The sequence below is a fragment of the Triturus cristatus genome, chromosome 8 (assembly GCF_964204655.1).
Source record: "Triturus cristatus chromosome 8, aTriCri1.1, whole genome shotgun sequence".
NCBI lineage: Eukaryota > Metazoa > Chordata > Amphibia > Caudata > Salamandridae > Triturus > Triturus cristatus.
In genome coordinates, this window is record NC_140591.1 from 695,567,177 (window position 1) to 695,580,484 (window position 13,308).

Genomic DNA, 13,308 nt, shown 5'->3' on the forward strand with positions numbered 1-13,308 from the left:
AGTTTAGGTGTTCTGAATATATGAAATATTGCAGATCCTCATTTCAGTGCTCCTAGTACAAAAGTCGATTTTGGGAAGCACTTTGCACATTCCACTCCCCACATTGTAGTAATTTCACTAACCCCAGGGCATATAAAAGCCTTTTTATAAGGATTCTCCTTATAAGTACCGGACCTGTCATAGCCCCCTCCCCCCCTTCCCCCCCCCCCCCCCCCCTTCCCGGAACTCCTAGGGGAGACCCGAACATTGTAGATTCTTCTTTAATTGCCCCAAACAAAGCATAATTTGCATTTAAAAAGCATTCCTGCAACACAGGGCTGATTTTAGACTGAGCTCCAGCAGTGCACACATGCAAGTACAGAAAAAGGCTACTTGCCTCTAAACTGCCCTGCCCTATCTATACTAGTGACCTAAAGGTACTTTAAACTGCCCTGCCCTATATGTACTAGGGCCTTATAGGGGAGGTCATATCAATCACAGGGGTACCCTAAATCACAGTGTACCCTAGTGTATGTACGTGTTTTCACTGTATTCAACGTGTCATCATAGTGCTGGCCCTGGGCCTGGTTAGGCAGAACACAGGGTCAGTCAGCTACCACCAGTACCAGTCAGCAAAAAGTTGGAGGGTGCCCAGGGCACCGGATGACCTTGCAACACAGGTAAATAACTGATTTTTCTTTCCAGTCCTGCCACCGGTTAGAATTGTTCTAAGGAGTAGGGACAAAGGAAAATCTTTGACTAATAGTAATGGGAGGAAGTAAAAAGGTTACTCCAATTGCTCATTGTTGCTGAAACAGTCTGGTCTGTCAGTTGTAGATAGCACCTGTATGGACCAAATGCACTTTTCATTGAGGAGAACGGAAGTGTGTGCATCATCTCTCGCCCTCTTAGCGTCTTACTTTGAAGAACTTGTTTTATGTGCAATAACTTTTTCTCAGTATAGTGGTATGCAAACGACTACTTTTCGGATATCTTGTGTACTGAAACCCCTTCATTTATTGATTATGTGGTTTCTCTCTCAGATCAGGACACTAGCTGCGAGGGCGGCATCTGCTTTTGTGCTGGCCAACGAGCACAACGTCCCTCTTCTGAAACACTTTGCAGATCTGCTTCCGGGCATACTACAGGTATGGCACAAATTAACAATTTAATTTTCAATGAACATTGAAAGTGGTTACTCTTGTTTTGCGTTTTTTTATGGTTTAATTGCACTGCACGCTTTTAACACGCTCTTCTAATGTAGCAGTGTTGTAGCACTCCCTCTTCTTAACTTAACTTCTCAAAGACCTTACCAACAATCCATAAAGCTTCTTTACAAGTATGAATACCTTTGAGTACTAACAGTAGGATGCCCCCTGTTTGCCATTCTTTTTCTCAGTATTTGTTTATAGCTTTTCGTGTGGGGTAAATGTTAAGGGGCTGACTGCAGTTCTTTGTATTTTTAAAAGCATTTGTATGAAAGCTTCTTTCAGGTTTTTATTTTATGTAGCATTTGCTGTTGGTTTCACGACGGCCCTGCCTCTGTAACTTATGCAAGAATGCAATGGAAGCAATTGTATGTCAAAGGAAAACATTTTGTAAATGAAACACTTGCTTGAGCACGCATATTAACTGAGTGGAAAAACAACTATACACTTGATATGATTGTATAAAGAGCACCAGAGTTATTTTGATTGCTTGGTCTGTCACTTCAATGGCATCTGAACATGGATGTTGAGAACATGTCATTTTAATGTACTTTGTGTTTCCCCTAGATGGGTAGATTCTTTCTTGAACTAGCTTTGCTTGGTTGCATTTGAATCCTGGGCTTTACCCTCTTTAAAAATGTTTTTTTTTTAAAAATGTATTACAGTTTTTATTACTTTATAAGTGTTTTATCATTGAAGACCATCGTTCAGGTAAGTGCAACACGCTAATACAGACTTTGGGGATAAATACACAGCAGAATTACACGTTGCACTACATACTCCACTTGCCTGCCCTATGTCTGCAGTCAAACCTAATCAAAACATTTGGTGTAGGTCGGGTCCTGTGTATGTTTATACATGACAGTGGCATACACAGTACAGTTTGCAGGTATATTACAGTACTATTCCTGCTGTTTTGGGGCAGGGTGGTATTCTCTCCATGCAGCCGTGAAGCATTCTTTGCTAATCTTTAATCTTGGCACTCCATGGTGCCCGCAGATGGCTATTGTGGTCTATATATGGGCAACCACCTACAATCTAATCTCTTGTGTGCTACTGCAATATGGCACAGCCCCCTTTTTTCTCATTTAAGATTACCACTTTGACATTCACCACAGGTAGTTCGTTCTCTCTATCTATCCTGCTCAAGACCAATCAAACTCTTCCAGTTCATTGTGATAAGCCATTTTGATACCAGAGCAGAGCCTATGAATCTGCTAGTCACATGGTTGGCCTTAATTCAGGAAAATGGCCCAATATGCACACCATTTGGGTACAAGGAAGGTCGTAATTTGTAGTATTAATGACCTGCGTTTGGCCCAAAAAGATCTAAGCAATGACCTCTAGACCATATGAAAGCAGTCTTCGTCCTCTTCCATGCATCTGGGGCACCCTTTCTGGGCATCAGGAAACACATGGTTGATTCTTCTAGGGGTGATGCATATATATGATGTAGTAGTTCTGGATTAATTGAAACCTAGCATCCCTGGAGACCTTGCAATATCACTTTAACATGGAGACACCCTGTCTGTCGGAAATTGGTATGCCAATGTCTGCGACCCATTTGCAGCGCAGTGCTAATAAATCACTCCCACAGCTTTCACAAGCGATACATAGACATGATCGCATTAGCCCTGACCAAGCACATGTGTATCACACACTTATGTTCAGGAGGTTCCTCTGTGCCTTTTTCCATTACCCGTATATCATCCCCATGTACCAATAAGTGCCCATTGTGCAGATCATGCTCCTCTTGAAGTACCTGAAAATTCAGGCTACAGCCCCCTTGCAAATAAAATGCTGACCACTGGAAGGCCTTTCTCGCTCTATCCTCGTAGTCTCCGATTCTTGCAATGTGGCCAAACCATGAGTAAGGATATGGGTTATTTTCATAGTGTAACCAATGCTTTCTTGAAAGGGTCAAGTAGCAGTTGTTTTAAGTGGGCCTATGTGGGTTTGCCAGGGTCGCACACTGCTGCTCCCTCCCAGCAAAAGACACTGCATACTCTGTGCAATTGAGCAGCAAATGATAAAGCTCAAAGTTGGGAGCAACCAGTACCCCTAGTCTGTCTGGAGCCTTTGCTAGCGCTATTCTGCGTCTTTTCATTCCCCAGAATTTAGAGACTAATATATGGTCCATTTTGCAGAATATTGATCTAGGGATCTTCATAGGGAAGGAAGCAAAGAAGTATAGAAATCCCAGCAGCATAATCATTTTTGACAAAGCTTTTCTCCCCAAGACCAGCAGTGTATTCTAAAGAGCAACAGACTGAAGCCATTGCTGCCACAATGTTCCCTTTCAGCAATCTACGTTCAGACCTGTGAATCTGAGCACCCAGCTGTTTTATCACTTTTGGTTCCTTCCCACTTTGACAGTACCAAGTGCACACAACCTGCCCTTTCCGTCAGTCTCCCTTCCTGTCTGGATTGAGGGTAAATTAGGACAAATCAAGCAGACACCTTATATCTTCTACAGCTCTAATTGTGCCCTTCACATCTGTTTCTTCTTCATGCAGATGGAGCAACACATCCTCTACAAGCAAAATGAATAAGGATCGGCAATCTGTATCCCCTGGTGGCGCTATCCCTGTTGAATCGTCTGAGCCAGTGGTTAGACAAAGAATACTGGGCAGAGTGGGCAGCCCCGTCTCGTGCCCCTGTCCATGTTGCAGTGTTCTTGTAACCGTGCCAGTTTTTATACTATGGCTAATAGGCTAGTCTATAATTTGGTCCATCTCAAACAATTGTTTCCCAGCCATGTGAGAATCACCATAGCCTATAAAAGGTCCCACTGTAGGCAATTTAAAAGCTTTTTCAATGTTGGACAATACAAAAACTGATGTTGGACATAGTGCTACGCTCGGATAAACACAATTTGAGTATAGTGAACAATATCGCTCCCTCTAGGGAGTCATCTGTTCACTAAGATTTTGTTTAGGATTTTGTAATCCACATTGACATCCGTCAGTAGGGGATTACTTATAAGGCATTCTCATGTGTGTTTTTTAATGTAACCTTTGCCGCCTTCCTCATTGCTTGGTAGAAATCCTGGACTCATTAAAGCCCCTTTACTAGTTTAGGGGCAGTACCATGTCATATAAAATTCAATCAGTAGCTCATATGATTCTGGCACCTACCTTCTGGCCAGTTCCTCACATCCACCTTCACATCTTGCTCCATTATTTCAGCTTCTACACACTCTAATAAATCCAACTCCAATTTATAAAAAATAACTGATTTTATATGGGTGTATATACCAAGCTCTTTGAAATCTGGAAAGCACCTTGCGAGTTATGAGTTTTTATACTTTTCAAAAGTTGACTGCAATTTTTGGAGCACGAATGTCCTCCTATGGAGGAAAAACATGTATTGCATTCGGTCACTTGTCAACGACTTATGGGACCCTTCTCCTGGACTTTAGATGAGTATGGGGCAAGGTCCAAGGACACACCCAACAGGTCACTTTGGGAGGTTTCTGGGCGTCCGGGTGCAGAAGTGTTACGGCGTCGGGTGCCCCATTCACTTCAATGGGGAACAGTGCGTCAGACTGCTAGGTGGGACTGGGGAGCGCTCGACCTTTGCGTTGTTTGGGCACTTAGGGACACTGTTGGGCCACTTGTTGGGCTCAGGTGCAGTGGCGTCCTTTAGTGTCTCGTTTGGTGCTGGAGTCACTCGTGGTTAGAAGGGGCCTGCAGAAAGAGGCTGCAGGCGGTGACGAAGTCCAGGATCTTGGGGGTCTCAGGACCCTGTGGGCACAGTCACCTCCTCCAGACTCTGGGTGCAGAGGTGCTATGAGGTGTAGTGGCGGCGGTCGGAGACGCACTCTTTTTCCATGGTTTCTTCAGTAGGGGCCAGGAGGACAACTGTCCCTTGTTGGTGTCTGGTTGGGCACAACAAGCTGTGGTTTGCTGCAAGGGGTCCGGTACCCCAGGTATTGGTGCTCTGCGGCTCTGGATGGTCCTGGCATTACCACACTTGAAGGAAGGATGGATCTGACCTTTGGGAGCGCAGCTACCTCTTCCTGGGCAGCTACAGCGCCTGTCGTCTAAGTGGCAGGATGGTGTACCGAACCGTACTGTTTTTGGTCCCAGTGGCTGCAATGGAGTAGATCCTCTACTCAAGGTAGTTTCTCTGGTGATTGGCAAAGCACTGGCAGCCCTCGGGGATTTTTAGTCTGCACAGCGGCTGGACGAGCCTGTTGGTCCATAAGGGTTGGGTGCAGCAGGCAAGCTGGTTGGGTTGGCACAGTCAGTCGTGCTCCTCTGTTCTCGGGTCAGCAGTCTTTGTTCCTATGTGTCTGTCAAAATCTGATGTCCTGGTTTCAGGTGGTCCCCTAAATACTTAATTTAGGGGTGTTAAGGGGAGTGAGAGGTAGTAGCCATTGTGCTACTTACCCCAGGGGCCCCTACATCCCCCTGGATGACCACTTCCTTTGGGGAGTGGGTATCACCCTGCCCAAGAATTCCTAATTCCACTATACACAAGATGGTGGAATTCCTAATTTTGTGTTCACTTCACCCTGTTCACCCTCGAGGTGTGCCCAGCGTGGCGGTGCAACACGCCTCCTGCATAGCTAACTTTCCCACCTGTCCTGGTGCCAGATGGGCCCAGGGCAGGGGGTGGCATCTCCCCTGACTGATCTGTGACCCAAGGATTCCCCAAAGACGGCAGAGCCTTTTGAAGCCTCCTCCTTCCTTGATGGGCAGATCACCAGTTCTCCTGCTTGGAGGTGTAAACACCTCCTGACAGAGCAGGCATTGTTTCAGTTCCCTGAGAGCAGGGCTGTCACCTCCTAGGGGGGCCAAACTAGTCAGTGGTGGCAGTCTGGACGAACAGTCGGCCAGTACACTAGAGGACTAGTTTGATTCAGGGGGTTCCTCTAAAGTGTAATATCACAAAAGGCAACTGCTGTTCTGTAGTAGGGGATCTCTGTGTATAGTCATAATCTAGTGAATAGTCCCGCCCATGTGCGCGGACCCCGGAGCAATAAAAAATAATCTCTAAAAGGTGACAAATCATGCAGACCTGCATACACCTTTAAGAGAGAATTTAATTTAAAGACAGATAATGCAGCCTATACCCACAGGCTACACTGTCCAGTACTTCAACTAGAATTCCACCAAAATCCACAAACAGCACTGCCTGTCCAGTTTTTCTCCACATAGGAAAAAACCCTGCCTCTACCAGCAAAAGCCTCTGGAATGATAGAGAGGAAGGAGTGGACAGACAAGCCCCATAGGCTGCCATTATGTGGCTTGGAACAGGATACTGTGCCTTTAAGAAAACTTTCCAGTTTTCCAGAACTTTCCCCAGTATCCCAGAATGCCCAGCAGGTCCCATTTACTTTCAGTTCTTTTTTCCGGCTCCTGCTAGCAGGACCCTGGAGCATTGAGCTCTACCTTTTTCAAGGTTTTTCATTGAGATTTTGGCAATTTTTGTCACTTTTTCTTGTGTTTAGTAGCTGGTACTGTCAACATGCCTGGCTTGTTCGACAAGTGCCCGGAATGTGGTCGAAAGAAGGCTAAAACTGACCCACACGAGGTGTGCATAGCTTGCCTTCCCTAGTCCCACGTGCCTGAAAGCTGTACCATCTGCCACTCGTTTTCAGCAAGAACCCTGAGGGACAGGATGAAGAGCAGGCTTCAAGCTCTGGAGGAGCGAAGACTGAAGGCACCAGGTGGGTCTGGAGGGGCTGATTTGGCCCATGCTGAGGCCTCTGGGGGGCTCCCCAGGGGCAGGAAGACCAGTAAGCGCTCCCGCTCCCCGTCGACGTCGAGGGCGTCGACGTCGAGGAGGATGACCACCGTCTGTTCGCCGTCTCCCCAGGGCTCTGGGGAGAAACGGCGTCGACGATCGCCGTCGAGGGACCTGAATAGGCCGCCGTCGACTACATCGGCGTCGTCGGCGACGACGCCGTCTTCGACTGCGTCCAGCGGTCGACGTCGAGAGAAGACCCGGCGTCGGCGTTCGGCGTCGAGGGATCGCAGCTCGCCGTCGATGAAGAGAAGGAGATCGACGTCGAGAAAGCGAAGGTCGCCGTCGAGAAAGCGGTCGCCGTCGAGAAAGCGGTCGCCGTCGAGAAAGCGGTCGCCGTCGAAAGCGGTCGCCGTCGAGAAAGCGGTCGCCGTCGAGGCGGAGGTCGCCGTCGAGGAAGAGATCGACGCCGAGAAGATCGCCGTCGAGGCACAGGTCGACGTCGAGGCACAGGTCGACGTCGAGGCACACGTCGACGTCGAGGAAGAGAGAGTCGCCGGGATCGGTGTACTCAGTGGTGTATACCCCGCCTCGGAGGTCTCCGTCGCCTCCTCCTCCACCACCACCACCACCACCACCGCCACCTCCTCCACCACCGTCTCCACCGCCTCCTCCGCGGCCGCGGACTCTGTCTCCGCCACCCCGGCCTCTGTTGCTGCCAAGCACTCCTGCGGTGCCGCCGCCGGTCCCCCCGAGGTCGGTTTCCCTTCCACGGTACCCGACTCCGCCGCAAGGGACCCCGAAGCCACGACGCCCACGGTCGCCTGGACCAGCGAGACCGGCGGACAGGCCTAAGCCGAAGAGGTCGCGCTCCCGCTCTCACAGGAGGCGACTATCGCGGAGCCGAGGGCGATCCTCGTCAGACTCTAGACGACGCCGCAGAAGGTAGAGGTCCAGGTCGCGCTCCTCGGACAGGGACCTTTCCCCGACGCTGTCGGACTCCCCGGGGACTAGGGTGTCGCCGGTGGACGACTTGGTCTCGTTCCAGGAGGTGCTGTTGCGAGGGGCTGCGAAGCTGAATATCACGGTGACGGTTCCAACACCCACGACGTCCGTGATATTTGAGACGCTTCATAAAAGACACTTGTCTCGCCCCCTCCTGCCTCTCGTGCCTGGACTGGTGGAACCAGCTTTGGAACTGTTCCTCACTCCCGCAACAGCGAAGGCCGCTCCGTCCAGGCTCATGAAGAAATATAGGGCCCCGGAGTCGGATCCGTCATTCTTGAGAGGGGACCCGAAACCGGATTCGGTTATCGTGACGGCGGCGAGAAAACAACATGCGACCGCCCCGGCCTCCACGGTGCCACCGGACAAGGAAAGCCGTTGGCTGGACTCTGCGGGCAGGAAGGTGTGTGGTACCGCCGCCACCACGATGAAGGCGGCGAGTGCAGGGGCGTTGTTGGGCCGTTACGACTGGGCCCTGTGGGAATCCCTGCAGCAATATGCGGACCTCCTGCCACGAGACAAGAAGGAGGACTTCTTGGAGACGGTGCGCGAAGGCATGCTGGTTTCTAACCAAACGATCAGCGCAGCAGCGGATATATCGCTATTGGCCGCCCACGCCTACTGTCATGGCGTCCACCAGCGTCGCCATTCCTGGTTGCGCCTGACGTCCCTCAAGCCGGAGGCGCAGCAGAGAGTGGCCAACCTGCCCTTCTCGGGGGAAACCCTGTTCGGGAAGCATGCTGACGATGAAATGGCCCGCATGAAGGCTGAAGCGGAAACCCTGACGGCCGTCGGGTTAGAGAAGGCCGAGAAAAAGAAACGACCGTTCCAGAGGAGGTTCGGGTCGTCGGGCCGAGGGCGTGGGCAGGGCTCGGGACAGCAGCAGCCACAACAGCAGCAGTTCCGCAAGCCCTTCCAGAAGCGCCAGAGGGGTAGAGGTGGCCAGCAGGCTACTACCACAAACAAGGGCCCGGCCGGGTCTCGGCCCTGAGCTGTTACTTCCCCCTCAACCGTTACCCACTCCAGTGGGGGGAAGCATTCGATTTTTTCCGGCAGAGTGGAGAAAAATTACTCCGGACAAGTGGGTGCTGAATATTGTTTGCAATGGATACAGTCTTCGGTTCATCAGCCCGCCTCCAGCGATTCCGCCGGTCAGCTCTCGCTTCCAGCTGAGGGAGCTCCAGGCGGAGGCAGACATCTTGTTGAGAAAAAAGGCGGTAGAAGAAGTACCTTTGTCTCAAAGGGGAAGAGGTCTGTACTCTCGGTTCTTCCTCGTTCGCAAGAAGGACAAGAACGAGTTCAGGCCCATTCTGGATTTGCGACAAGCAAACAAGTGGATTCGCAGAGAGAAGTTTCGCATGCTATCGTTGCACCAGATTTACCCTCAGCTGCAACGGGGAGACTGGCTCTGTGCCATAGATCTACAGGATGCGTACTTCCATGTGCCCATAGCACAGAAGCACAGGAAGTTCCTGCGATTCCAAGTCGGCGCCAATCACTATCAATACACAGTACTGCCATTCGGGCTAAAGTCTGCTCCCAGGACTTTTTCGAAGTGCATGGCGGTGGTGGCGGCACACCTGCGGAGGAACAAGGTGTTTGTCTACCCGTATCTGGACGATTGGCTGATCAAGGCGTCATCCTTCGAGGAAGCGCCAGAACACTTCCGTTGGACGTGCGAGCTCTTGAACAAGCTGGGGTTACACGTCAACATGTCCAAATCGGTCCCATCTCCGGTACAGTGCATACAGTAGCTGGGGGCCTCCATAGATACGCGGTCAGCAAGCGTGTCTCCTTCGGAGGAGAGACGGTTATCACTCCTTCGGAAGGCTCAGGACCTCAGGACTGCTCCATCGACGACTGTGAGGAAGGTGTCGTCTCTACTGGGATCGATGGCCTCCTGTATCTTCCTCACTCCGCACGCACGTCTACAGATGCGACCACTGCAGGAGTGCTTGGAGGATCAGTGGGATCAGAAGACAGGCTCTTGGGACGACAAGATCCGACTGTCTCTACATGCTCGTCAGTCTCTGAAGTGGTGGTGTTCGGCGGAAAACCTCCTCAAGGGGGTTCCCTTCCACAAGGACATTCCCACGACGAATGTGGTGACGGATGCTTCTCTCCAGGGCTGGGGTGCGCATTCCGGGGATCTGCAGATTCAGGGGAAGTGGTCTCCTTTGGAATCGACGTACCACATCAATTTCCTGGAACTCAGAGCTGTCTTCCTGGCACTGAAGGCTTTCCTTCCGTCCTTCCAGACCAACTCGCTGCTGATACAGACGGACAATACAACCACGATGTATTACCTCAACAAGCAGGGGGGGTCGAGATCGCGCACTCTGTCGCAGGAGGCGCAGGCGATCTGGCGCTGGCTGCTGGCCCGAGGATTGATGATCACGGCCACGCATCTGCCAGGGGTGCAGAATGCTCAGGCGGACGCCTTGAGCAGGCTGATTCAGGAAAACCACGAATGGGTCATAAACAACGAAGTACTAGGAGAAGTCTTCGCAAGGTGGGGGACTCCAGACGTAGATCTGTTCGCCACCGCCGAAAACAGCAAATGCCGAGACTTCGCATCCAGGTACTACCAGCGGGGGACGCTGGGGAATGCGCTATGGATCGATTGGTCGAACAGCTTTCTGTACGCTTTTCCACCCATTCCCCTGATTCCGGCGGTGCTCATCAAGCTGTCCCAGTCCAGGGCGCGGATGATCCTGATCGCCCCGGAGTGGCCCAGGCAGTGGTGGTTCACGGACCTTCTTCACCGGTCTCTCCTTCCTCACATGCGGTTGCCGTGCAGGCCGGACCTTCTCACGAAGTTCGGGGGGCGGATGGTGCACCCCAACCTCTCGTCTTTGAGTTTGGCGGCATGGCTCCTGAAATAGTGCAATACGGTCATCTGAATCTACCAGACGATTGTATGGACATTCTGAAGGAGTCTAAGCGACCTTCCACTAGGACATCCTATGCTTACAAGTGGAAGAGGTTCTGTATCTGGTGTAAGTCCAAGAACTTTGATCCGACAACATGTAAGGAAGATGTCATCCTTCCATACCTTTTGCATCTGGCGCAGTCTGGCCTTAATTTCCATTCCATTAAGGTTCATCTGGCTGCTTTGACTGCTTACAGGAAGTGCCCTTCACAGACGTCCTTCTTTCAGATTCCTGTGGTCAAGGATTTTTTGGAAGGCTTGAAGAAGGTGTTCCCTCCTGTCAGACTTCCCTCGCCTTCTTGGGACTTGAATGTGGTGCTGTCCAGACTGATGAGAGAGCCTTTTGAACCTATTCACAAGGCTTCATTGCAGCACCTATCCTGGAAGGCGGCGTTCCTAGTGGCCATTACATCGGCCCGCAGGGTGAGTGAACTTCAGGCATTATGTTGTCAAGAACCTTATACTGTGTTTCATGCTGCTAAGGTTGTGATGCGTACTCACCGTAAGTTCCTTCCTAAGGTTATCTCTGACTTTCATGTCAATCAGACCATAACTTTACCTACGTTCTTTCAGAATCCCTCTTCACCAGCGGAAAGGGCTCTCCATTCCCTGGATGTCCGAAGGGTGTTGAAATTTTATCTGGATAAGACCAAGGATATTCGTAGGTCTGACCAATTGTTTGTTAATTATGGCTCAGTCAGGACTGGTCTTGCGACCTCTAAGCAGTCCATCTCTCGGTGGATTGTGTCCTGCATACAGTTGTGTTATCAAAAGGCTAATAAGACCTTAGGGGGTAAACCTAAGGCTCATTCCACAAGGGGCAAAGCTGCCACGACGGCTTTGCTGCGTAATGTTCCGATTGCGGAACTCTGTAAGGCGGCCACGTGGAAGTCGGTCCATACCTTTGCTGCGCATTACTGTCTGGACTCGGATGCCAGGGCAGATGCTCAGGTTGGGCAGGCTTCGCTGCGAAATTTGTTCGCACAGTAGTGGTTGTGTCTTATGTGTTCTCCACCGCTTTTGTTGTGTGGGGATGGGCTTGCCATTCTATTCACTAGATTATGACTATACACAGAGATCCCCTACTACAGAAGGAGTAGTTTCTTTTCTGTAACTCCAGTTCTGTAGTAGGGGTATCTCTGTTATAGTCATAAGCGCCCGCCCTCCTCCCCGGTGGAGAGATACTTATTCATATGGAGAATGCTACAGGTCTGGCGTGCTACGCCTTCAAAAAGAACTGAAAGTAAATGGGACCTGCTGGGCATTCTGGGATACTGGGGAAAGTTCTGGAAAACTGGAAAGTTTTCTTAAAGGCACAGTATCCTGTTCCAAGCCACATAATGGCAGCCTATGGGGCTTGTCTGTCCACTCCTTCCTCTCTATCATTCCAGAGGCTTTTGCTGGTAGAGGCAGGGTTTTTTCCTATGTGGAGAAAAACTGGACAGGCAGTGCTGTTTGTGGATTTTGGTGGAATTCTAGTTGAAGTACTGGACAGTGTAGCCTGTGGGTATAGGCTGCATTATCTGTCTTTAAATTAAATTCTCTTAAAGGTGTATGCAGGTCTGCATGAGTTTTCACCTTTTAGAGATTATTTTTTATTGCTCCGGGGTCCGCGCACATGGGCGGGACTATTCACTAGATTATGACTAACAGAGATACCCCTACTACAGAACTGGAGTTACAGAAAAGAAACTACTCCTTATCTGTTCTCTGAGATATACAGATTTCCGGAATCCGTTTTTTACTGAGGGATCCGAATAAATGATTCCGGAAATCTGTATATCCTCTCGGAGAACAGATAACAGCAGTTGCCTTTTGTGATATTATAGTATCTGGCAGATTGCAACTGAGCTGCTTCTCTCACTCTCTTGTGAAAAAGAGTTCCTCTAAAGTGCCCTCTGGGTGCATGTGTTAATAAATCAATTACTGTGAATGTATTAATACAAGGTGCTTGATACCAAACACCTTTGGTTTCAGTGATGACATTATGTAGCTGGGAAACTTGTTTTGACCAGTGCCCAGCACCTACCTTAAGATGACTTGCCTATTCACTTGTACTGCTAGTTATTGAACTGGTCAGCACAGGGGCCTATATGCTCATGCAGCTTTGTCCTCACATGTAATGTAATGCACCCTGCCTTACGGCTGTAAGGCCTGCTGTAGGGGTAACTTGAAAATATTACATTCAGGATCCGATTCCGATCTCGCTGGGAGACAGCTTCGTCCGACTCTGGCTCCGAGCGCCAGAGTACGATGCAAACAAGCGCTGATGGACACGGATCGCTTGGAGCCCCATTGAAGCGAATGGGAGCCTGTTGTACGACGCGTACATAGGCTCCCATTGACGAAAAAGGTAAGTTGCGCACAAGGGCACCCCCTGTAGTGGGGACGCATCTGTGCCACCCGCACCTTACATGCATGTGGTTGCCCCCCTGGTGATCGACTCGTAAGGCTATGGGTGAAGGGGGGTCTGGCACGGACCCCCGAAGT

General features: G+C 50.2%; 1 protein-coding gene across 1 annotated transcript in view; it reads left to right on the plus strand.

The window, feature by feature from the left end:
* Positions 1 to 13,308, plus strand: part of IPO5 (importin 5) — a 614,356-nt gene that overhangs the window by 118,233 nt on the left and 482,815 nt on the right. The window contains exon 6 of the mRNA XM_085622105.1: positions 1,023 to 1,127. Within this exon, the coding sequence (XP_085478231.1) occupies positions 1,023 to 1,127 (105 nt within the window). The remainder of the gene's footprint in view (positions 1 to 1,022; positions 1,128 to 13,308) is intronic.